At 39.2% G+C, this 25,261-nt stretch overlaps 2 protein-coding genes across 6 annotated transcripts; both read right to left on the bottom strand.

The window, feature by feature from the left end:
• Positions 1-460: 460 nt before the first annotated feature.
• Positions 461-9,594, bottom strand: LOC105050426 (YTH domain-containing protein ECT4). Its single transcript, XM_010930432.4, has 8 exons — positions 9,348-9,594; positions 6,607-6,683; positions 6,346-6,523; positions 5,697-5,773; positions 5,048-5,596; positions 2,888-3,421; positions 2,518-2,730; positions 461-1,160 (listed from the first exon to the last, which is right to left on the bottom strand). Exons 1-8 carry the CDS (start codon positions 9,382-9,384, stop codon positions 801-803), a joined length of 2,025 nt encoding a protein of 674 aa, XP_010928734.1. The 5' UTR covers positions 9,385-9,594; the 3' UTR covers positions 461-800.
• Positions 9,595-10,793: 1,199 nt separating this feature from the next.
• LOC105050427 (squamosa promoter-binding-like protein 12) lies at positions 10,794-23,344 on the bottom strand. 5 transcript variants are annotated; one of them, XM_010930433.4, is made up of 7 exons: positions 23,326-23,344; positions 22,267-22,584; positions 21,332-22,177; positions 20,940-21,076; positions 13,435-13,689; positions 11,269-11,647; positions 10,794-11,111 (listed from the first exon to the last, which is right to left on the bottom strand). In XM_010930433.4, the coding sequence occupies exons 3-6, from the start codon at positions 21,988-21,990 to the stop codon at positions 11,313-11,315; spliced, it is 1,386 nt and encodes a 461-aa protein (XP_010928735.1). In that variant the 5' UTR covers positions 21,991-22,177; positions 22,267-22,584; positions 23,326-23,344; the 3' UTR covers positions 10,794-11,111; positions 11,269-11,312. The 5 variants fall into 5 exon arrangements, with proteins under 5 accessions (XP_010928735.1, XP_010928736.1, XP_010928738.1 ...); XM_010930434.4 differs by lacking the exon at positions 23,326-23,344 and having other exon boundaries at positions 22,267-22,344; positions 22,422-22,650; XM_010930436.4 differs by lacking the exon at positions 23,326-23,344 and having other exon boundaries at positions 22,273-22,344; positions 22,422-22,650.
• Positions 23,345-25,261: the final 1,917 nt, after the last annotated feature.

The raw sequence follows: 25,261 nt of genomic DNA, 5'->3' as shown, positions 1-25,261 counted from the left end.
TATAAATAATATAACACATGCCGAAAGGGCAATAAGCCCCTTTAACCGATTATGTCATCAAACTTCAAATTTTTGGAAATAACTTTCATAAAAGGTAATGGCAACTACTGAATCTGCATCAGAGCTTTGTTAAATAGGCTTGAAGGATCAAAATCTCTACTACTGTCAGAGTTGGAAATCTATCAATCATAGTATTACAACTCACCTTGGAATTTATGACATTCCAGTCAACATGCAAGGGAAATTGGATGCATATGGTTGGACTCTTGGTCATGATGTGTACTCTATCCGGTAACAATACACAAAGAAACTCTGATCAAAAATCAGAAGTATATCATAACTACACCAAAGGAAGCAGAAGCCACTTGGCCAGTAACAGAATAATGTTTGGAAAATTTTTGTTCAAGGTGACTGATTCAAATTTCAATTGACAGTATGAAACAATATGAAATATTGGATATGACAATAAAAGATAGCTTATTCATCTGGCATCCAAACTGGAAACTTTACAAAGGCTTGCATAAAACTGCAGCCCTGCTAAAGGCTTGCCATTAATGCAACTAAAGGACAATAACACGAAGATGGGAAAAAAAGAAAAAGAAAAAGGAGGGAGGAGGAGATAAATTACAGCTCTAGATTGGTGAGATCTATCTACTTTACAAATGCTCAATCAGCCCCCCTCTTTTTCCTACCAAAAGCTTCATCCATTCGTTGCTGCTTCCAAGCTTTAAATGTCAAACCACAAACAAAGACGCCTTCAGACAGAAGTGCATAAAGCTTCTGCAGGAATCCAGCTGCTGTCACAGCTGCAGTTGCTCACTTACCAAATCTTGAGGCTGAGCAGCAGTCACATTGGTTGAGCTGTTTCTAACTCCAGGTGGGTTTGCATTTTTACCTTCTTCCAACCGGACAGCTTGAGCAAAGCTCTTTGAAATTTGCTTTATGACATCACCAGAGATGGCTGCTGGGTTCCTTGGCTCATTGCCAACAACTGCTGAAGAGGCCATTGTAGAGTTGGATGGCTGCTGCAGCTGCCGAGCCTTCCTCTCTTGCATTGCTTTCTCCCGCTCCTCATAGAAGTCAAAGTCATCAAGAATCGACATGTCAGCCTCATGATTTTTGAAAATACTTAGCATCTCCAAACCCTGTTCCAGTTTCACCTGAAGGTTCAACCCCCAACAATAAGCAATGTAAATAAGCCCAGAGAGAACATCAAGAGAGACTTCAAAAACATTACCAACAAATATCTATTCATGATACAGTAGGATAACTGCAATTGAACATAGAAAATTGTCAAATTAATAGCATTAAAAAGGAAAGCTGATAATGAAATGTATCAACTCATGTTTCACATAGTAATAGAAGCTTAGTTAATTATTAATAGGAGGAAATATGCCAGCAAGACAGTCCAAAAAAAAAAGGTTGCACCGTGTCTATAGCAATTTCAAGAAAGTTCGGTGCTTGCTTGGTTCCACCATGATCTAACAATTACTCTAAAAAATTTATTAAAAAAACAAATGCAACATTATGGGAGTTCATCAGCACTGTATCAAACCAAGCCAAAAATAGTGACAAGCTGGCTTCTAAATCAGCAAGGATAGTGCCTAATCCTTATTAGTTCAAAGTTTACCATGACTAGTAGCCAATCTGGTCTATATCCTGAGAATGAAAATCTCTGCAACCTATGTTTGTACGTGTATGAACAAGTTTGCGCACATATCAATGTGGATGCATGTATACCCACATTCTTTATGCAGCAGACTGGGTGGCATTCTTTGCAGCCAACCCCTCGGGCTCTGTGATTTAGGATTCTACTACATCTATCTCTACACCTCTCCATGATATTTTGTTCTCTGATTCTTCTGGTTGTCATTACTCTTGGGCTGTGCAATTCTGCCTCTTTACCCAAAAAAAATGTGCATACATGGACATGTATAGAACAGATGGGAGAATTCCCACTAATGTCAGTTAGGAGACAGGAGCTTTCTAGACAGATATATAATAGCAATTGGTTTGGTAATAACTATATAACATACTGATACAATTGTATCATTCATATGTTAGTATCTTCTGACTTTGGTGTCCTTTTCCTGGTCTGGCCATACAAATGCTGGCATGACAAAATGAAATGCAAATATGCAAAAAATCTAACATTTGGCCAATTAGTTTCAAATAATACAAGGGCAAAGGGTTAAGAACATCAGACTTCAGCCCATAACTTTATCCAAAGAGAAGAAACTTGATGTGTTACGTAAAGCTAGGATGGGTTAATTCCAAGAATTGAGAGGGTGAAATAGCAAAAAGGTAGATAACTAGGCAGCATATGGAGGAAGATATCTAGGCATCGCTACTGCTAAACTGAAGGATATTTATTCACATAACTGAGCTAACTACATTCATCATGCATATTTCTAGCAGAATAAAGAAATTACTCTTGATAAGTAAATCAAGAACGAAACAAGTACCAAAAAAAGAGCCTGGATGGGAAGAGTTCCTGACTAAGAAGAAAGATCTTACCTCCTGGGTGTCTCTGCTATTGGTTACTGGCTTATTATCATTGTTTTCAAGGATGATATGGCGAAAAAGATTGTTCGGGACATCTTTCACAATATGCCACTTGACTGGAAATTGACCACTCCACTTGTCTTGCTGCCAATAGTCCACACTCTTCTCAAAATCTACAGGTCCAATCATCTCAGCTACCCCACAAAACTGTGCACTAGCATTTACCTGGACATGGAATAACAAAACAAAATACATCAGTCCAATTTGTAAAAAAACAGAACACCTAGAAATAGAGACATATAATGATGTGATCTTGCAAAATTACACTTCAAGAAAAGATCCTGAAATAGAAACAATTAAAGGGACAGGGTTCTGGAATTACCGAGAAAAATAAGAAAACTGGACATCGATTGTCCTTTTCTTTTGCCTCATGATAAGCAGAATCCAACTTCCTGTTCCCATTGGCAGTGCTGGCCCAAACTCCATACTTGATACTCTTATGGACATTGTCCTCACTGTAAGATTTTATTATAAAGAACTTTGCATCCTTGTACTCCATGACAAAGTCCGGGTTATTGTATAACTCATGATTAGCTTTTGTAGTAGAATTGTCATTTTTACCAACCAGTGATGCGTTCTGTTCCACTGCTGGATTCTTTGGTCTAGTAGCCCGTGGCCCTCGGTTTTGCTCACAGAGAAAGTCTGGAGTGCCATTGCAACCACACAATGAAGCATTACCTTTTCCTCGCTTTCGGCCTTTGTCAACTGCACTCAAGTTCCGAACATTCATTCCCAAGCTGGGATTGGACCCCCCAAAATTACTGCCCTGATGATACATCCCACCATGAGAGTACCCTCTGTCATAAGAGCTAACTGAGGATCCAAAACCATAGAAGGACTTTGGTTGCTGTGGAGCCTGAATGTTATTGGGGAAAAAAAATGAAACCGTTGTAAAACCTAAGTCAGTAATGCGATGAGTTAAAAGAACGGCTAAACAAACTGAAGCTTTAATATATCAATTTAGTCTTCCAAATTATAAATAGATCAAGCAATAAAGTAAGCTGTTATTTTTCAAAATAAAAAATTAACTGGCAACCCACAGGTACACATTTCTGACATTTTTCATTTTAAGACACCATACCAAAATAGATTAGTATATAAATTAAGATATCAAACTGTACCTAAATTCAATCATTAATTGCAAAATCAAGCAATGTCAATGCAGATCTCTAGGCCCAACAGATAAGATCAAAAGCTGCTGTCAATTCGACACTGCATCTTGAAAAGGAAAGGAAATAAGCATAAAGTATGACAACAATTTTTCCCTGTTAATGCAACTATATTGCCTGCGTAACCCTGTGCTTTGACTAAAAAACCTTCGGAGGATGAAAGATAACCTTTTTAGTTAACAGTCGATGAAATCTGCAGGTGGAGGTGTATGAAATGTAACTAAATACTACCATACAAGGAGGCATGCCATATAAAAACTAAAATCTGTTTCACAGAAGGATGTGGAAGCATAATTTTACAACTTAGTAGATGGACAATGAAAAACTAGCAGCACCGCAATCTTGAAATCAAATACAGCTTACCCATTGCCAAAAAGAATAGAATGAGATATCAATATCATGGCTAGAAAAAAGTTTAGGTCAATGACCAGTTTAATGAAAATACAATAAGTAAATCTAAGAGAACTTACTGTTAGCATAGTTAGTCTTCTTTTCTTCTACTTAACTTTTTATTGCGTTCTTTTTTCCTTGTACACAGCAAAAATGCCATAAACTAAGTGTTCATAATGACAATCAAATAATTAATCCATCTTTTTTACAAAATATGAAAAAGAAAATCCTAGACATGATAATAACACTTGGCATGTTACCATGAGCAGACAATAATTTACACAAACACCTGCCTTACAACCAAGGTTGGCGGAACCGGTACCGGTGGCCGGATCGGTCGGCCGGCGATACGGCATGCCTCTATTCCGTTCCAAACCGAGGTAGACCGACGAAGGAAAACACGGACGAACCGGGGAAAAGAGAGAGAGAGAGAGAAATAGAGAGAGAGAGGGAGGGGAATCCGTCGGAGGGCAGCCGTGGCCGTCGGGCGGTGGAAAGCGCTCCCGCGGCTCCGCACGGGGAACAGGGGCGATCCACCCCTGTTCCCCGCGCGGAGCCGCGGGAGCGCTTTCCGCCGCCCGACGGCCACGGCTGCCCTCCGACGGCCCCTCTGGCGGATTCCCCTCCCTCTTTTTCTTCCTCCCTCCCTCTCTCTCTCTATTTCTCTCTCTTTTTCTCTTTTTCTTCTCCGGCACCGGCATGTGCCGTTTTGCATGCCGGAACCGTCTTGGTTCTCCGCCGGGATGGTTCGGCACGCTCTGTACCGGGCGGTTCAACCCGTACAGCAATCCTTGCTTACAACAATACACAAATTATGTAATTTTTAGATTTTTGGAGAGGGAACAAAGTAATATATCACATAGCTTCACATGTTTGCAATCAGTTGTACAACAGTAGCAAAAGGACATGCAAAAATACAATACCATTCCAGCTAAAGGCATCGTGCTTTGGCCAAATGAAACAAGTGCACCAATTGGTTGAGGTGAAGCTGCTGGTGACAATGGAGTCAAAGACCCCATCCCATCCGGTGATTTCAACCAATCTGACCAATACCCGCCAGAGCCAAAACCATCGAACTCTTGCCTCAAATCACAGAAACCAGGATTACCAGAATTTCCAGCAAAGCTACCTGTACTGAAAGAACCATAGGAAACATGATAACCAGGTCTTGGTCCAAACAACATGCCATTGGAATTTGGAGTATCAGCAAGAAAAGCTTCTTGGTGATCAACTGGCATGGTTAATTCAGCTTGTGAAACTGGAGTTGGAGAAGTAATAAACGGCATGCTAGGAGGAACTGGTTGCTGGTAGTAAGGGCCCGAGAATGGGAAATGCTGAGGAGTGTAGAGCTGGCCATCTCCACTGGCAGAAGGTATAGGAGTCGTAACCGGAGAATAAGGTCCGTAAGGCATATGAGGACTGTACCCATATCCAGTATGGAACATGAGAGATGGATTCTCATTGTAGACACCCTTCAATAGAAAAAGACAAACAAGACCATCTTGTAAGACCTAAATAAAAAAAAAAAAAAACAAGGTGTGAAAAGACACCACTACTGAGAATTATACTTACAGTTGGTCCAACTTCCAAGCCCTCAACATTTAAAAACCGAGGATATTCTTCAAACTCACCAGTAGCATTTTCATATCCTAAAGAAGCACACAGGCTTATGCTCCATGTTAGCTTAAAATTGAACCAATAGGCAGGGAAAAAAAAAAACATTTTCAAGTCATTTTGCTTTGCTTGAAAGCAAATGAACCACATAAAACTTTTCATGAGTAGATGAAAAAGCAAAGGGGAGACAGAAAACAAAATTGTGTTTCTGATTAAGTATTTATATTTCAGAAATTGATACCAATGTCAGATTGCAAATGTATATTATCCTTCATCATATTCATCACAAACATGAAAAGGTAAAATATTATGTGCCTCAATGGCATGCAATGATCCAAGAATGGTCAGTAAGGACATATCTATTTTCAATAATTTATAAAACATTGGCCAGGTTATGCAATTCCCATTATGCCACATATACATGCACTTCATAATCTTATATCTAGACATGTACAAAATCAGATTTAAGAAGAATAAAACTCAACACCAAAATATAAAACAAAATGTCAGGCTTATTATTAACTGGCATATGCTGTACATGCAAGTAATTAGCAGTGGAAAAATTTTCTAACATGAAACCAATAAGGGTTCAATGATGCAAACTAACCTCCATAAAAGAATGTTTGTGCCTGAGGGGCATAGATGTTGGGCGGATAAGCAGCAGTGCGGTCTCCACCTGCATCCAGAGAACCCAGCTGGCCTGGGGCATCTTTTGATGGATTCATGGTACTTGAGTCATGTGAAACTTTAGGCGATACCACTTTCTCATGTTTAGCAGGAAGTGGCTGGCAGGAATATATATATATAAAAAAAAATCAAAACCAGCTTAAGCTTTATTACTATCAAAGATATGCCAATAGAGTAATACCTGTTCTTCTGAATCCTCAGCACCAAGTGTTTTCTGCTCAGCACCTACTTTTGATGATTCCACTGGCTCAATTGAGTCTAATACAAGAGAAAAATGGACAAGATAAGTTTTCTATTGCTCAACAATAAAATAATAGCATAGAGAGAAAGTGTATGTGTTCAAAGTCAATTATTGTTGACATCCCTTAAAGTTTAGTTATATGAGGGAGTGGAGTATGTTCTCGACCAAAAAGGAGAGGATTTAAAGGAATTCAAGCATAGAAATTGTCTGCAAAGTTTATTAGCGACAAAAGAACAGCTTTCCAGGTGGAGAACTCTGAAACCTCTCTCTCATATTTCCTGTGTCACAAACTGTTTTGGGAATTTTGGTGTAATTCCTTCACTTTTTGACCAATGTCAAAACCCCTTCAATTTCTGCAATAATCACATCAACCAAGTCTGGCAGCAGCCAGTTCTTCTCCACAATATTCCACTGCCACCAAACTTCTCTATAACAGTCCACCACCATGCTTCCTCCAACAAATCCCTCTTAACCACAAACGGAATTGCCTACATGGAAGCATTACCTAAAAACAATCTTCATCATAAGAAACATCACATGAAGTGACAAAATCACAGCGCTATAGGTTAAAGACAAAAATATTGTAAAGGTCAGTGACATAAAAAAAGCACATCTGGTCAATATTTTAAATCCTATGAAATGGGGTTGTCCTGATTTTCTCATGAAACAGAACGCGTCGCTATCCCATTCCGACACTTGAGATAGAAGATGTCCCAAGGCATCCCGATCGGGACACTGAGATGCTAGTGAAATAGTCCTGTCCCAACACATAGGAAGATACCCCATCTAGATGTCCCAAGAGACGTCTCGGGACATCCTGCTGGGACCTGAATCCCTGCATCTGGTTATCCTTTTGCATTAACATACTCACAAGGCATCACCTACAATCCATTATTCCCTGTCGATACTTCATTAAACCCTTGGAGAAGGGGGGCATGTGGAATAATCATACAGAGAGACATTATTGTTATCATGGTTATTTTTGAAATTTGCACCACATGTCCAGTGAAACATTTTGAGCTTTGCTTATCATAATATATATATATATATATATATATACATATATATATATATACATATACATATATATATATATATATATGCATATTTCTCTTTTTGCCACCTAAGCAAAATCGTAACACAAAATCAGTACTCACGTCAGCACACCCGTGACCTTTAGAAATCCTGATGACAAGCATAACACCATTGGACATTATTGAGGTCAAAGTCAAGGGGTCGAATGATTGGATTGACTCCACGCTCGCATATGTGAGATATTATCCGTTTTGACCTCTGGCACTGTCGCACAGGACTATACGGTTTTGCCCTTTAAAAGACATCTCACATAGGAGAGAAGGTTCCAATCCATATAAGCCATACTTCCTCTTGACTCATAATCGATGTAGAACTAAAAATGCCTTTCCCACCTATATCACAACATAGCCCCCAATCAAGGGAGAGTATATGCATGTGGACATGAGGCTTTTTCCACAGATGGCGCCAATGTTACGATTAAGGGTTAAGAGGTCGAATGGCTCAGATGGCTGGATTAACTCCGCATCCGCATACATGAGGTATTGTCTACTTGGCCTCCGGTGCTGTCACGCAAGGCCGCACAGTTTTGCCCTTTAAAAGGCACCTCACATGAAAGAGAAGTTTCAATCTATATAAGTCATATTTTTTTTTGACTCATAATCGATATGGAACTAAAGATACCCTTCCCACCTGTACCACAACAGACACAATAAACCTTATAAAAAAAAGATGCCTCGATAATGGAAGGCATGTACAGTATCCCATCAGATTAAGAAGGATCAATATCTGAGAACAAACCCAATTGTTTCTGTGATAAATTCACCAAATCTCTCTCTTCTGAAACTTCAAATCTCTCCGGCTCTGAAACTCCAAATCACTGGCCTAGGCGTTATGAATTCATATTAAACTCCTTGTAGGTCAAACTTCCCACATTAAGATATTTGGAAAAGCCAGATAACATTGACAGCATAGGAGAACTCCAGCTATCCTGGTGACCATGGACTTATTGGCATAAAAAGTGGAAAAAAATATACACACCTACATTAAAGAAATCTATACGGGCATATCTTACTTGGAAGCCACGGCAACACCAAATTCATACTGCAGTTCTGGATCAAACCAAGTCGTACAGTAGTCGCAATCTATGGAACACACAAAATAATGACAATTTCATGATACCTCACACATAGAAAGGGCTAATTAGATATTACTTCATCAAAAATAGGATATACCTACGGGGAGATCTAAGAAAATTTCCTATCAAGAACACCTGCCGAGATGGCGAATCCACGCGAACCACTTAGTAGTCCACCAATAAGCATAGTAACAATTTATCCAATTCCTTCCCCAAGATCAAAAATCCAAAAGGAAAGACGCACACCCAACGAATCAACCAAGATCGACTAATCCTCTTCTCGAATGAGAATAGAAATAAATCCCGTTTCTTTTCCAAGAATTCACGACCCAGACAACGCCCAGATCTCAAGAATCGAATCAAACCCCATAAAAAGACTCCTTCCGATCCAAATGAGACAAATCAATCAAAAAATATATATATCAAGAAGCATGAATCGAAACTCACATATATATATATTTTCAGAACACTGAATCAGAGAGAGATGAAAGAAAAAAAATACTTGTCATACCAATTCGATCCGGCCCTTGATCAGTCGCCGCCGCCATGTGGACCTAGATCTCGGTTACCCGCCTCCAAAGGATAGGAATCCGTTGAGGATTTGGCTCTTCTACTCCCTCCTCCCCTCTACTTCTGCTTCAATCCCCCTCGCGTTGATCTCCTCGGAGGGCGATTCGGCGAGGGTTTTAGGAGCCTTTTTTCCTCTTTTTCTCTTGCAGAGAGAGATGCGAGGAGAGAGAAAAAAAACGAAACGGAAGGGGCCTTTATTTATAAATAACCTGGACCGGAGGGGGGTAAAATGAAATAATAATAATAAAAGCTCCTTGTTTCCTCCTTGAGCGGGGAAGAGAGAGAAGAGGCAAACCTGCAAGGCGCCACTGGGATGCCCATGCCGGACTTCTTTCTGAAGAGACTCCAAATGCGACCGGAAAGTGACTCCACGGTGGGGCCCGGGGAGCTTCGGTCGACTGTGAGGTGGACCGCGCGGTGATTGGGCAGTGACGACCGAGGAGCCCGCGGGGTGTTGGCCATGTAAGATGCACGCTCGTTTTTTCTTTTCCGAGAACTGGTGGGTGGGCCCACCGAGGCGATGAAAAGGGCGTTTTGACGTGGAAGCCGGGGGGAGTGTGGTGTAAAGGTGGGTGGAATCAGTTTCCGCGTAGCGTGCGAAAGATCTAAATCAAAATTCGGTGTTGGGGTAAAACTATTGTTTTTTTGTACATCTTAGGATAAAATTATTCATTTATTCGGATTGGCACTAAAAATAGGAATTGCAAGGGAACAGGGTATTTTTAACGCGGAATAGGGATCCCGGACGAACCAACGTGGCCACGTCAGCACTGCATGATGAAGGTGCTGAGGTGGCTTCCAAAGGATAAGAAGCCGGCTGAGGAGAAAGCCTTGTCGTTAGTGAAATAGAATAGTTCAGTAATTTTCACATATACCCTTACAAAGATAATTTATTACATAATTATCAAAACTAATGTATCATAATTTTGTTTTTCTGTGCTAAGGCTTTCCTAGTTTTCTCTGTGCGCATGCGAAGAAAGACACGGGAATCTCATATCACAAAACCAGGCAAGAACGATGGGCAACGAACAAATGGATGATCGACATTTTTCCTTTTTCTGTGGTTCCTTTACCAATCCCACTTTATATACGGCGATTTAATGTGGTTTCATGAACTGGGGCTCCGAAGCAATGGTTCACATTGAAAGTTAGCAGAAGTAATAAAGCCGAGTTTGTGAGACCATTCAGGCAATAACAGGATCTCTGGTCCATAGTCAGCAATGAAGCACAAAGTATACCATCAATCAACAGGACCTCAGGAATCCTTACCATCCTTATGGCCAAGCTAGGCCGTGATAAAAACAGCTGCCCAAGGTTTGACTGTTATTAGCATAAAGATCAGGTTTCATCTTAAAAAGAGCCAAGCCAACCAAACAACACAATGCAATGGTGTCCCAGGAAATGCCTGTTATTCATGATATCATACAAACGATAAAGACAGACTGAGAAGTACTTCCCTTCTAAAGGGACGCACCTTTTAAGTCCTGCAAAAAGTTTTCCTGACCCAAATTTATATAAAGGTTCATGGTCTAACAATAGACATATCAATACAGATTGTACGCCCTTGAATACACCCCGCTCAGATCATGCATGATGCACAATAAGAAACAATCCATGAAGCTGTCCTTTGGGATCCAGCTTCTATAGAAGCAATGTCTGGTTCCAGCCCCAGGAGTTCTGATGCAAAAGGATGCAGGTCTGGCATCTGAAAAAAGTCATTTATCAGCGTGGAAAAGATAAAAGTTCGCGGAGCGAAGAGTTGACATTGAATTAAACATTCACGGTTAATTGGCAGAGACAAACTAGTATAAAGAATTATGGTAATTTACCAAGGAAAAATCAAGACGGGAAGAGAAAATAACCTCAGTTTCTACTCTCCAGAAAGCAGTTTAAGTGATTTCAGACATTAATGAATCTGACTAGAGTCAAAGAACGTAGTCTCATAGGGAGATTTAAGCAGCTGAAATTCCTGGAATTGGCTACCATTGCTATGTGTAGGAAATTGAAGCACTCGCCCTTGCTGAGCTAGGGCATGTTCATCCTGCCAATACTCTGAGGTTGAGTTCACTGCATGAATTGCAGGCTGAGCTGCACTGGTGTGGTTAGCATGCACAAGCTGGATGAGAGAAGACGTTGTTCCAGAGTCAGCTGAACCCCAAGCATTGGCTGACAGAAGAGAGAGAGCACGCCGAAGATCCGGTGCTCCATCTAAGTTTGAAGCAGTTAAAGATGCTTCCGGACCTGCATAAGATAACAGGTATCTACCGGTAAAGTAAAATATTTGAATTATTACCACAAATACTACAGCAAAAATAACTACTTGCACTTTCCGAAACTGATTTTGGCTACTAATTAGACAAGAAAAAGGCTTTATAACATCCATCTGCTAAGGTATGGACAGTTCATGCATACCATCACCCATATTCATCCATGATGCAGAATGATGACCTTATGGTACATTTGACAAAATGGCAGGAAACTATCAGTCAACTAATTTGCCTAAAGGCATGCTGCAGCAGACTTCCAAAGCTGCAGACATCTCTTCCGAGAAAGCGCAGCTAGCCAATTGGTAACTTGACATCAGTAAGCATTGCTTATATACATAAATAATATTAACAGATTATATTTATAGGTAAAAAACCAGCAAATATTGGTAGAATTTTCTTGGCTAGTGTTTGGCTGGCCTATACTGCAAATTACCGAGCGAGGTTTACTATCTTGGTACTAAGCCCCATACCGGTGCCTACCTGTTATTATATTAGTATAGGACCGGTTCAGCATACTGAATGTCGGCAAGCCTCCGTACCATGTATAGGTGCCAAACTAGTATGATATAGTATGCCCTGTACCACCCGGTTTTAGTATAGTACAACACACCTTGCTTCTAAGGCTTACATTATTATAACACAACAGGTTAGCAACACTCAGTCGGTCACTGCTTGACTTATAAATAAATGAAAAAAATTTCACGATCAGACTTAGGTTTCAGAAGGTGAAAAAATCTGCAAGTGATCTAACTGATCATGAAACAAATAAGCAATCATGTTTTATAATGGCAGGATATATTGTCTAGGTCCATAATTTAATGATGATGCTGTTTCTCAGGCAGAATAGGATACACACTCGCGTGCATGTATGCGTGCGCACGTGCACACATACACTATTCAGAACTCAGGAGAGAGCAGAAAAAACAAACCTGTCTCAAAGACTGTGAAGTGAGACATTAAGGGAATCAGAGAGTGTTCAAGCTTGCCAAACATGATCATGATTGGTTTTTCCTAACAAATGCCATGCAGCAAAAAATGAGAATTACACATTTTATTTTTGAGAACTTTAAGCTTATTTCTCAGGGAAACTCAATGGGAAAGCCAGGTCCATTCAACATAGCTAGGCATGTAAGGGCCCTGGGTGATTTTACGAGTAGCCTAAAAAGCTTATTGCCAAAACCAACTAGAGTTAACAGTAGTCACAGCCATAACATTCCTGACACCAAAAATGAAATTTAAATCATAGCAAGAATGCATGCAGTTTTACAATAAATGCTTATTAAAGAGTCTTCTTTAACGCTTAACACCATTTATCTTGTCAGAGGTTAAAGGCTTCCAGTGTAACTTGCCTTGCACTAAATATGCTGCAAAAGGCGGTTATTGATATCTTTTTCACTCATGTTCGCAAGGATGCTTATAAAATGATTAATCAAAATGCTAAAGAGAGAGAAATTTTTCCAAAAAAAAAAAGGCTAAAGAGAGAGAAGAAACCAGTCTAGTATGTAAGTGCTATGTTGATATCACATATTTTCCCCCTTTTGGAACCATCATTATCCTAAACTGTGCTTTTTTAATAATATCTACAATTTGCCAAAGAATAGATAAAAGTGTATGAGCACATTGAGATAATCACATAATATAATAACAATACAAAATTCAATGAAGGTATTTTAAAAATAAAGAGTAAAATTCAGAATCTACTGGGTGGAGGAAGCAAAATCATGGAACCTCTCAAATAAAAGAACAGCATCAAAACATTACCTTGATTGATAACTTCAGCAGTGATGCCCTTCATAGGCAAGAGCCTGTCTACTTCATGGCAGAGTGTTGAAAAGGCATTTGATCTCTGAGAATTAGGCGGATGGAGCTGTCCATCAATGCTCTCTACTTTTGCCGACTTCATCCAAGACCCTTTCATTTGTGTAACTTTGAAGTCACATGAGCTTTCCCACATGGAAGTTACTGGCCTCATTTGACCAAACGGAGCTTGATTCCAGAGAAAATTTTGCCGATCATCTGGAAAGTCCCCAAAAAAAATTCAAAAGAATGAAAACTACAAAAACAATTATCATTGCATAAAATTTTTGGTCCTCCATGGGATGAATATAACCATAACTATCTAGCCTTTTCCCAACTATCTAGAGTCAGCAAATGAAAGGGTCAACCGGTAACAATTTGTTGGCAGGTTGATACAGAGAACAAGATCTACAACACTGTGCATGATTAAAATCAAGCTCTGGACTGCAAAATATGCAAGTTGCCGACGTATGTGCTTGGGCAACTAGGCAGGTCTGCTAGCCAAGCAGGCACCTGGCAACTAAAATCTCAAAAACCAGTCACTTAAATAGATCTAATAAAGGTCAACTTATTACAAAAGCTTAGACTCTATGAGGAACACCAAAAACAAGGTTGTGAACTGTCTGCTGCCACCAGCAAGAAGACACAGTATTCCTGTTAGAAAAATTCCAAATAGTGGGGCACACAGAGAATGCCTTCAGTATTCCATCACCATGCAGTGCAGTGGGAGCTGTGGAAGGATACAAACACAGGAAAGATATGATGGACTCTTGCCTCCACCTAGAAGAGAGAACCAATGCCAAGATTGCACTTGATTTCTACAACATATAGAAAGAATTCTTGTAACAATCAATAATTTATTTGATGGACCTAGTCTTAGACAAGTGGCTGGGATCACACCTCCAGAGGATAGTGCATGCATTAGGCTTTTAGTGTGGGGCAACAAGATGTGATAACATGGATAGCGTAACTAGTTTATATAGCAGCAAAGGTGCATCTACTTTCACTTATCTGCCTTCACAGTATTTTAGAGCATTTTGATTATTTTGTTACTTAATATGGCCAACTTAATTGCCAATTATCCTGAGACAGGACTTTTGGCACAACAACTGGAGCATTAAACATGAAAATTGATCATAAATTGCTTAATCCTTTTCTGGAGCCTTATTGATTTAAGATCATGCTGTAGAGTCAAAACATCTTAATAAGGTAACACTTGGCTGCTGTTATAGCACCACTAGAGTTAATTTAAAGGATATCACAGCGGAAGTTTCAGCCTACATTTTTTTTGCTACATTGGATTTTAATTCTTTGATGGCGAATTTTCCCTATTATATTAATACTGTCAAAGGCATGAAAACAAATATAAAGGTGACGAGTAGTACATGAAATGCTGGATGTGATGATGACCCCTAATATGTATCTTCCTTCACCATAAGCACTACCAAAATTGACCAGTAAAGAGATAAAATCACTCTTTCTTTTTCTCTTCATCTTAGTTTTTCGTCTCTTCCTTCAGTTCACACAAGAAATTAATGGTTGATGAAGATTCTATGTAAAATTTTCATGGATCTTGCCATAGTTTTCCGAACTAGACGGTTCAAGTTGCGCCAAACCGGCGGAAAACCGGTCCGATTCTAGCGTACAAAACGGCACAGCGGTTGTCTCAGAGGGAGGGAGAAGAAAGAGAGGAATAGAGATAAAAGGGGGGAGAGAAGGAGAGGGAGAGGAAGAGAGGGCCTCCAACGGCCAAGCTCAGTAAGGGCAGATAGAGGAAGGGAGAGAGGTGTCCGGACGACGATGCTGCCACGATGTCTCCGACGGCCGGCGAGCCAGCATCGAGAGAAACAGTGAGCCTTCGACGGCCTCCAGACACCTGATAAGGATCTCCCCCTCTCTCTCCTTCCCTCCCTCCACCCTTACCGAGCTCGGCAAGAACTCGGATGGCCTCCGACGGCCGCCGGAGACCCTCTCCTGCTCTCCCCCTCTCTCTCTTCCTCTCTTTCCTCTCCCTCTCTCCTTCTCTGCCCTATCGATTTGGTCTGGCACGGACCTGTATGGATTCGTACCAAACCATACCACCAGCTGACATGAGGTCCAATTCCAGCTCCACGGTCCTTGGTGCAATGATTCACATAATTATCATTGTGTGTGATATGTATTTTTGCTCATCATAGATCCATTATGATAAAAGTGCAAATGCAAGTCCCAAGCTTGGAAATAAAAGACAAAGCCCATGTTAGGTTGACAGACAGTTGCAGTAAGCATGTCCAATTATAATAATCCAAGATATATTTGCCAATGCTAGGGCAGCACTCACAGATAGCCTTAAATAGGATGCATGTCGAATAAAGACTCATAAAGCTGACACCAACTAGCTGGTACAAGGCTTGATGGTCATGGTTATTGTTATTAAAAACATGATGACCATGAAATACATAATGGAGAGGGCTCTGAAAGATCATAACCATGGTTCACCGTACCGGGCCGAACCGCCCGGTATGGGGCGTACCGAGCCAGACCGGTCCCTTACCGGTCCGGTTCGGACCTTTTTTTCGGAACACAACCCCGAACCGCACCGAACCGCCCGGTTCGGTGAGGTTCAGGCCCATACCACCCGGAATCGGACGGTACAGCTCGGTTCTGGACCGGTTCGGGGTGAACCGAACCGTACCGCCCAGGGGAAGGGGGAGGGGGGAAGGTGGGGGCCTTTTCACGTGGTTGGGGGGAGAGAGGGGGGAGAGAAATGGACGTGGCCCACTTCACATGGGGGGAGGGCCTGGTGCTTTAATAAGCACCAGGCCTTCGGTGTTCTTTGAGAGTTCTCAGAGAACACCCATGGCCGTGGGCAACTTAATCGTTGAGACCTTCAAAAAATTAGAAAAGAAGGCAACATTTCGTGAAATTGGAGAAGTGATTTGAGAAGAGGCTGATCTTTAGCCTGAGGTAAGATAATCTGTTATTTTGTTAGTAAATATTTTTTTTTGTTTTTGTTGTTAGAAATAGGATAAAAATGAGATAAAATAAAAATAGAAGAAAATCACGTCAAAATCTTATGATTTTGGTATGATTTAATTATATGTGATAGATCTTTGGAAGATCTACACGATGACATCAAAATTGATAATTTTCGTTAATTATATATTTTTTAAATATTTTTAAATATTTATTTATTTAAAAATTAAAAAAAAATAAATTTTAGAAAAAAAATTAGAGTTTGAGAATCATGTTTAGAATGATTCAAGCTACTTAAATCTAATTTTAAATTTTTTTTCAAATATTTGAAATTAAAAAATTATTTTTTTAATTATTTAAATTAAAAATTTTAATTATAAAATAAAAAATATATAAAAATAGTGTTATATTTTAGTTAATTTAAAAATATTATTTGAAGCATATAACATATTTATTTTGAATTTATAAATTTTAAAATAATTATTAAAATTATTTTAAAATTATATATAATTATTTTAATTATCATTAAACTATCGTATTTTGTTATACTTGTATATATTTTAATTATATATATATACTGCGGACGATCTTGCACGTGGAGTAGGGTCCATGGATGTATCTGGATCGTCCCGCATTATGGATCCTATTATCCACAGCTACCTTATGATCCATATGCATATGGTGCATCCGAAGCATCATCTTCTAGTGGTTACTATCCTATGCAGCCTGGAGCATCTTACGGATCAGATTTTGCTACTGGCATATTTGGATGGACTCCTCCACAACCGTACCATCATCTCGAGGATACTTCTCAGAGTCAGAATTTTAGCGAGAGGTCTGAGATGTCTTACAATCCAGAGAGGATGCCTTATGGGATGATGAATATTCGAGAGTACGGTGCAGTTTGGCTAGAGGGTTGGACTGATATCCCTTCAAACTATATTGATGATCCAGACATCTACGAGCGTCACAGATACTCGACAAGAAATTAAATGCAGAGTACATCTTAAGATTCGTATATCAGTTATTGTGCTTTGTACTTAAATATTTAGATACATTTTAATGCATATTTTATATATTTTTTTTTTAGTTTTAAGATGACATAGTTGAAATATAATGTAAATAAATATATGTTTGAAATTTTGGATCAAGAGTCTTTGTACCGCAACCTAACTCCAAATTGAACTAAAATATGTCAATAATATGCAATATAATGCCATATTGAAGTTATATTTATCAATTATTAATTTCAAAAATTCAAAAAAAAAAATTGAAAATCGAAAAAAATATTGTGTACCAGTACCGGACCGGTACGCCTAGACGTACCGTGTGTCGGTATGGTACGGTATCGATACCGTACGGTACCGATCCGGCACCGGCATGTCATCCGGTACCGATACAGCGAACCTTGATCATAACAGTCATGTTCCTGATCAACCTGTTCTATCTACTTGTCCATTTATGAAGGATGCAAAAATCCTCTCATAAATATTGCATATGTGCTATCATAACATCTAATGATCAGTGAAAATTGCAATCTATTCAAGCAAATGTCTAAGGGAATGAGGTCATGGACTTAATTGCTTGTACAACATGCAAGATTAATAAAGCAATAAATCATGAAGATACAAGGGCCATTTTATTCAAAAATATGTTGTGCAAACATTTAGTTTAAGATTTATTTTTCCCTCTTTATATATATATATATATATGAAGTTTCAATTCTAGGATCCATATATGCAAGTTAAGCCCATATTTCTGCCACCTCTTTAGAGATATAACTTCATCGATATATGTTCTTCTGATGTGTTTAACCACTCATTGAATATCTATGGTTGTGGCTTATCACTTTGCATCTGGGTGCAGCACACGAGAATGTACTCTGAAAGCTTAAATATGTGCTAGGTGAGGACTATATGTCAGAATAACAGAAAAGACTTCCAAGATTTATAGGTTTTCTTAGGAACGGAGCATGAAAAGATCCAAAGTGGATATAGGCTTCCCCACCCACAATGACAAACAAACAGATCCCCCACCACACTGACTTTTTCTTTCAGAATAGAGCTGTCAAAAAAATGAGCCGTCCGTGAGCAGCTCGTTTTCGACTCAAAATTTTAGCTTGATATTTGCTCTCTCCATTTGCAAAGAAGCTGAACATGAGCCAAAAATTTGAGCTTGAAATGCAAATGAGAAGAACAGAACTCCACCCCACTGCTCGTGTTCAGTTTGATGTAGCTCAAAATATAAATAAATAAATATAAATATTACTAACAACTATCTTTCTACTTATTATTAGATAAGGATCTAATCTGCGATTCCAGTGATCAGCACCACCAAGGCACAAATCTGGTGGGGTGCCTCTTCTCTACAAAAGCATCCTCTTTCCACCACAAGATTAAATAACACAGGGGTACAGGAGGCTAGAGAATAGAGATTTAGAGGAGGCTATATTATTTTTCCTGTTTGATCACCATGCAGAGCTTCTGGTTTCACGTATGTTTAAGTCCTTGTGAGGCAAGCTCAAGCTAGTTCAGTTTTACATGAGCCGAGCTTGGGCTATGGCCCTTCCAGCTGTTTAGCGCATTGATCCAAACACAAGCTGGCCTGAACTTGCTCATGTTCAGCTCATTTACACCCCCATTTCAGAGACTATCTATTCATGATGCATTCTTTTCTTTTTTTTTTTTCAAGTCATTTGCTTTTATTTTGAATATTACAACTAGAAAATTCCCCATAATCTACCTACAGATGTGCCATATCTATACAACTATATGAAGGGAATGCCCATCTTTCCCTAGTTCTCTTAGTCCATTCAACCAAGAATATCCTCTCCATTTTCTCCTCCCATTTTTTACCTTCACTTCTTCTTTCTGTTCCAAATTTACTTTTTCATAAATGGTGGTAAACAACAAATGCTCTCACTTTTTTTTTTTGTCTTCTACTAAGTTATCATTACCTACGTTCCTTCATTACAGCTTCGAGAGGGAGACTGATAATCTGTCTGTTGCCAAGAAAGTGAAAGAAAAGAAAATTTGTCAGGGAAAATCTTCTTTTCCATTCTTTAGTCACAAAAAGGAAATCCAAGAAGAGAAAACATGCGATCAAATTATTTTTCTAAGATATCTAAAATTTTCTTCTCAAAAAGATAGTGATTTTTTAGAGAAATTGAAACTTAGGCAAGTGACACAACTTAATCATATCTTAGGCTCTTAGCCACTTTCTCAACAATTTTTTTGCAATTTTCTTAATTCAACCAACCACCAGAAAATATTCAATTTTCCTTTCTTTTCTTTCCTCTTGTTTTCTTCTCTTGCATTGGTTTATCTTTTTTTTCTCCTTTCATTTTCTCAGCAACCAAACAAAGCCTAAATGTCAACCCAGTTGAATCATGAACAGAAGCCTGCCTTGTGGTGTATTATTTCTTGACCTTTCACTCTAAATTATATATTAAAAAAAATAGTCGAAAAGATCACTTTTCTTTTAACATTCATATATGTTTTCATATGAACCAACAAAAAAAATGCTTAGAATGATCCAAAAACTCAAAGATTCTAACTTTAATAATGTGAATAACTCCTTCAATGCGTGACCATAAATAAGATTTCCTTTCATATACTCTAAAAATAATTATAAAAAAAAGCTAATCAGGCAAAAAGCAGGTAAATGATGGCAAGTTTGCCTTTTGAATTTCACCATCACCAGCTGAAACCCCCCCACTAGGGTTGTTTTTCAGATCCAGCAGACAATTCTCTGATTTAGCTAAAGCTTTAAAAGATGGATTTTTTTTTGTCGGGAGAAAGATTAGGTTATTTTTCGGATGATGAAATTTAATATACAACCACATTTTATTTAGACTGACAGAAGGGTTAAATTAAGATAATAACAGCAGTACTATGTAGAAGCAGGATTAAATTAACATAATAACAGCAGTCCTATGTAGAAAAATAACACCATGGTGCATATATATATATATATAATAATAATAATAATAATAATAATAATAATAATAATAATAATAATAATAATAATAATAAACAAAGCAAAAATGTGCATGTTAAGGTACATGAGCCACATAACACAAGCAAAAACTTTGAAAAGTAGGCCTTGTAAGTTGAATCATTTTGATATAATTATAAATAAACGTATATGTTTCTCCAAGAAGGCCAATTTAATTCTCCAATTAATTGAACCATTTTGATAGATTTGTAAATAATTGTATATGCTTCTCCAAGAAAGGCCTATTTAATTCTCTGATGAAAGAAAAGAAAATAAAATGGCAAACACATACGGTAGCTTAAGTGTATCTTGATAGGAAGATACACATCACAATGGTTAAGCAAAACCATCTAAATCAAGCAACTCTCAGGAGTATCCAGATCACAATACTTTCAAGATACCTAGCTCACATGAGAAATGTCTATGAAAAGTATGAGACACATGTGATTCATCAAAAAGCTCATATGGATGGAACACTTATGAAGGAATCAACAAAAACCGTAAGAAATTCAAATTACCATAAAATGGTGAAGAAAGCCTCGTGGAATTAAATGAGATTGTGTCTGGCTGTGGCTTGCGACGACGTGCATTGTGATCAGAAAGACGTCTACGACAGCTTCGTTTCTTCTGATCAAACTCGGACAAATCATGAAACCTTAAACAACATCAACAAGGATACTGTCATATACAATTGCCAAAAAAATGATATAATAACTAATATAATACACAAGAACATGCATCAGTCGAACAAAGTGTATCTATAAGCCATCAACAGCAAAAAACTAGCATTCTTCTAGGCTATTGTTGACTAAGTACATAAACTTGACAGATGAATCCTACGGGAATGGAAAACTCCACATTACAAAACAGGTTAAGTTGATTAAACATAAAGTCTCTACAGGAGAGTCACCTGCTACATTGCTGGCAAAAACGGCGCTCCTGACCAGCAACGATGACCCTAGGGGATTTGGAATGGTTCTCACAGACCCTGTGCTTGCGGTGATAATCTTTAGCTCCGCTGAGATCAGAATTACAACCTTCGACTTGGCAGCAAGTACTCTGCACAGCCTGCTGAGTCACCCTAGGCTTCTTAACCAAACTAGCAGGCGGCGCCACGGAGACTGAAGAAGAAGAAGATGGTGGGTTCTTAAAATTGCTCCCTGCACAGACATCTTCAAAGTAAGTCCTCTTTCCAAGCTTCAGACCAATCAATGCCTCCTGAGACCCGGCTGCCGCCGCAGATAATCCACCATCCTGCACTCTCATGGAATCTTTGTTCACCGCCTCAAAGTTAAACTCTGATATTTTTACCCCTGCCTTGGATGAAGAATCAATAGAGGCTGAGATGGAGCTCTTAGACGACGAACCATTTCCCAAATCAGAGCCAGAGCAGGCACCCCCTCCACTGCTACCGCCGCCGCCAGATGAAAAAAGCGACCCATTTTCAATACCTCCAGCACCTTTGACTTCAATCTTCCAGCCAGTCTGCGGCTCCTGCTTGGAATTCCCACTAAACACAGCAAGATTATCCCACTCCCACAGTGAGGAAGTCTTAGTATTCCACTCCATCCCAAAAAAGAACCCCTTATTTCGGATGAAGCACTTCACCTACTCTTCACCTCCACAACCACAGTCCGACAAGCAGCACCAGATCTCAAGATCACAAACGAATTCATATAAGAAGACCCTAGGCGACTTGCAGCCGATTGACTTGTAAGTCGGTCATCGAATGATTCGGACCGACAAAGAGAAGCACCTAAGCAGATCAAGCAATTAAATCACATAGACATCGAAGCCAGCCCCAAATCTTACATGAACGAATAAGAAAAAGTTAAAAGAACTCACCTTTACCTCAAGATTGGCAGCAGGAACACCAGCAGCCGCCTCTTCCCCTCCTCAATCCAAACCAAGAAACTCGAAAGACTAAACAGGCGATGGAACCGGGTATCAGGAGAGACTTCAAAAGTCCTGGAGATGCGAGGGTAGCAGAGAAAACCAACCTAGATCACGTGCACATCTTCTCCATTTCCAAGGATACGAGCAGAGACAGCTATGGACGGAGACGGCGAGATTCGGGGATATCCCATCGCTAGGCCACAGAGCGCAAGAATCTCTCCAAACCTAAAGCTCTCTCTCTCTCTAGTCTTCTACTCCTCCCGTCTCCTGACAGCGAACCAAGAACCACAATTAGAGCGATAAAATCATCCACCGCCCCTTCTCTCATCCACAAGTCTCTCTCCTCTCTTTCTTTCTTTTTTTTTTTTATGTATATATATTTTAACCAGAGAGAGGTTTTACTGTTTTACCGGGCAAACCCTAACCCTACCACTTGTTGGGTTTGTTATCCTAATCGACTAAATCTGCACGCAGTTCAAGAGAGGCTATAGGAGTAAGAGATCGATATGTGCGAGTAAACTCTAATCTAATCCTTAACCACCACTGCAGTCCGGTGCAGTGCAACGTATAGTTATTCCAGATGGGCGATCAATCATAGGGAACCGCGTGTTCTATTCTTCCTTTCTTTCTTTTGCCCCGCAACCAAACACATGGATTTCTGACACAAGAATAGTGGAAAACAGGAAAGACTGATTGATAGCTCCCTACCACCCCCCATCTCCCACCAACCCACGCCACACACACACACGCGCGCGCGCACACACACAACCAAAATAAAAAAAATAAACATAAAAATCTTTTATTTTCCCTCGGATAAATATTTTGATGCATGGAAAACTAATACCAAATTGGAGGGAAATTAAAAAGATAAAAAAAAAAAAAAAGGGAAAAAGAAAGAGACAGGAGAATCTTGACCCAGAGGAAAGTGGGAGGGGTCTCAATATGTGTGTATGTAAAAGAAAAAAAAGAGAGAGAGAGAGAGAGGATGGAAAAGGCGGCGATTTTTACCGTGGTCTTTTGCCTTTTTGGAGCTCCCCAGATCCGGAAAGAATGGCTTTCGAACACGGCCGCTTTACCGGATCCTTTTCCCCGGAATGGTAAAAAAAGCCGTCTCCGCGACTCGACTCCGAAGGCTCTTTTGGTCAGGGAAAGGCAAAAAGGAGGAGCAGCCGGGACCATCGGAAACGGCCGACACATCCGACGGCCAGCGCGCGATGGCGAAGGGAGAAGGGGAAGAGAACGGGGTTGATCCATCTAGTGGTCGCCTCCGATTTTTGACCTCGGTGTTGGACTGAATTGCGAGATTGCCACCTCCTTCGTACGTAGGGACGCAGGCCGTGCGTGGGTGGCGGTGGGACCGACTACTGCATCACGTTAAATGAACTCGCCTATGATTCGTATTTGTGCAGTACAGTAATGCTGTGCCTCCCCCATATGTTCCCCAAAAACCTTAAAACTGGGTCCATCTACTAGCTACGGATTGATATAATGCATATAACTCGTTGCCAAATACCATAAGTGATTAAATATTAAGTTGTCAGGTCATTATCTATTAGATGGATGCAATGAATTTTTCACGTGAACCTTTTCCTTCTTTCCAACTAGCTTGTAAGAGAGAATAGATGAAACACATAATTTTTATGTAGAATGTGGAAACACTAAGCACCATAACGCCTCAAGTGGCACTCAAGAGAAAGTATTGACAGATATGACATTACTTCGAGGTAAGAATAGTTTGTAACAAAAATGCAACTTTTTCTTTTGTATAACAATTCAGTATGATTTTATTTTTTATAAATTTTATATAATTTTTGAAATTAGAAAAAAAATTTATCTCTAGCTCTTCCAAATTGTTTTTCTTCCTGCCTTAATAGTTTTTTAGTACCTTTTGCACAAGTTCTAATCAGAATTTATATAAATTTATAAAGGATATAGTTCATCTAATATGATAACTAGTTTATAAAATTCATCAATAAGAAATATATGAAGTAAAAAATTAGTACTATAAGTTATTAGAGCACAACAACTAAGTAGAGATAAAGCCAATATGTTGACAAACTTGTGCAAAATTCATGTAAATTTTCTATTATATTAACTATATCTTAAAATCAGCTATTCATAACTTAGTGAAAATTTCATTTAGAATTTATGCAACCGGAATCAACATTCCGGGTTGGGAAAGCTAGTGTAAAAGGGTGAGAAGCAATTTTGTTCTATTCTCCAAAATTTGTGCCAAATCTACAGAAATCAATAAAAAATGATAGCAAATCTGCAAATTAGAAACAAAAGAAAAAAAACAATTTTCTTACAAAATCCTCTCAAATTGATATAGAGTGAACATCAATTATTTGTATAAATGAGAGCTTGTGAAAATTATAATTTGCAGGCGGGCTTCAACCAAAAAGATCAAGCACATGAGAGAGTGCTAGTCAAACAGATGAGAAATGCTAATGCAATAAAAAAATCCCGTAGCTCGTGTATTTTTTTTTTTTTGGGTTTGTTTCTCCTTTCTTTGACAACTCGTACCATGTTAGATACCGGTTACCAGAAAAGGCTGCAATAAACGAGTCGCGAGAGCCATTTTTTGTTAAAGTTTTGTACCCACCTACTTAAGTTTGAACAGGCCAGTGCTCATGTCGTGGCGAATATATTATCCCAAGAAACCTACTCCGTAGCACATGACTAGAATTAAGTAAACTATAGCCGTTAGGGCAAGCATGCATGCGAGTTGGAACTACAGTAAAAAGTTGGCAGATAGGATAAATGGAATGGTTCACGCCCTAAGACAAAAGTTGTAGCCAAATGGGCCGCGTTGCTTTCGTCCTGTGGCGGTATAGGATTAGACTAAGAAGCAAAAGCAAGAAAATATTATCTTAGCCAAGTTCTTGGCCCGAGGTGTCTCTATTTTCAGAAGACCTCATCCCTACCAAACAAAAGGAGGGTA

The sequence above is a fragment of the Elaeis guineensis genome, chromosome 8 (assembly GCF_000442705.2).
Source record: "Elaeis guineensis isolate ETL-2024a chromosome 8, EG11, whole genome shotgun sequence".
NCBI lineage: Eukaryota > Viridiplantae > Streptophyta > Magnoliopsida > Arecales > Arecaceae > Elaeis > Elaeis guineensis.
This window is presented reverse-complemented; position numbering and strand designations above follow the sequence as displayed.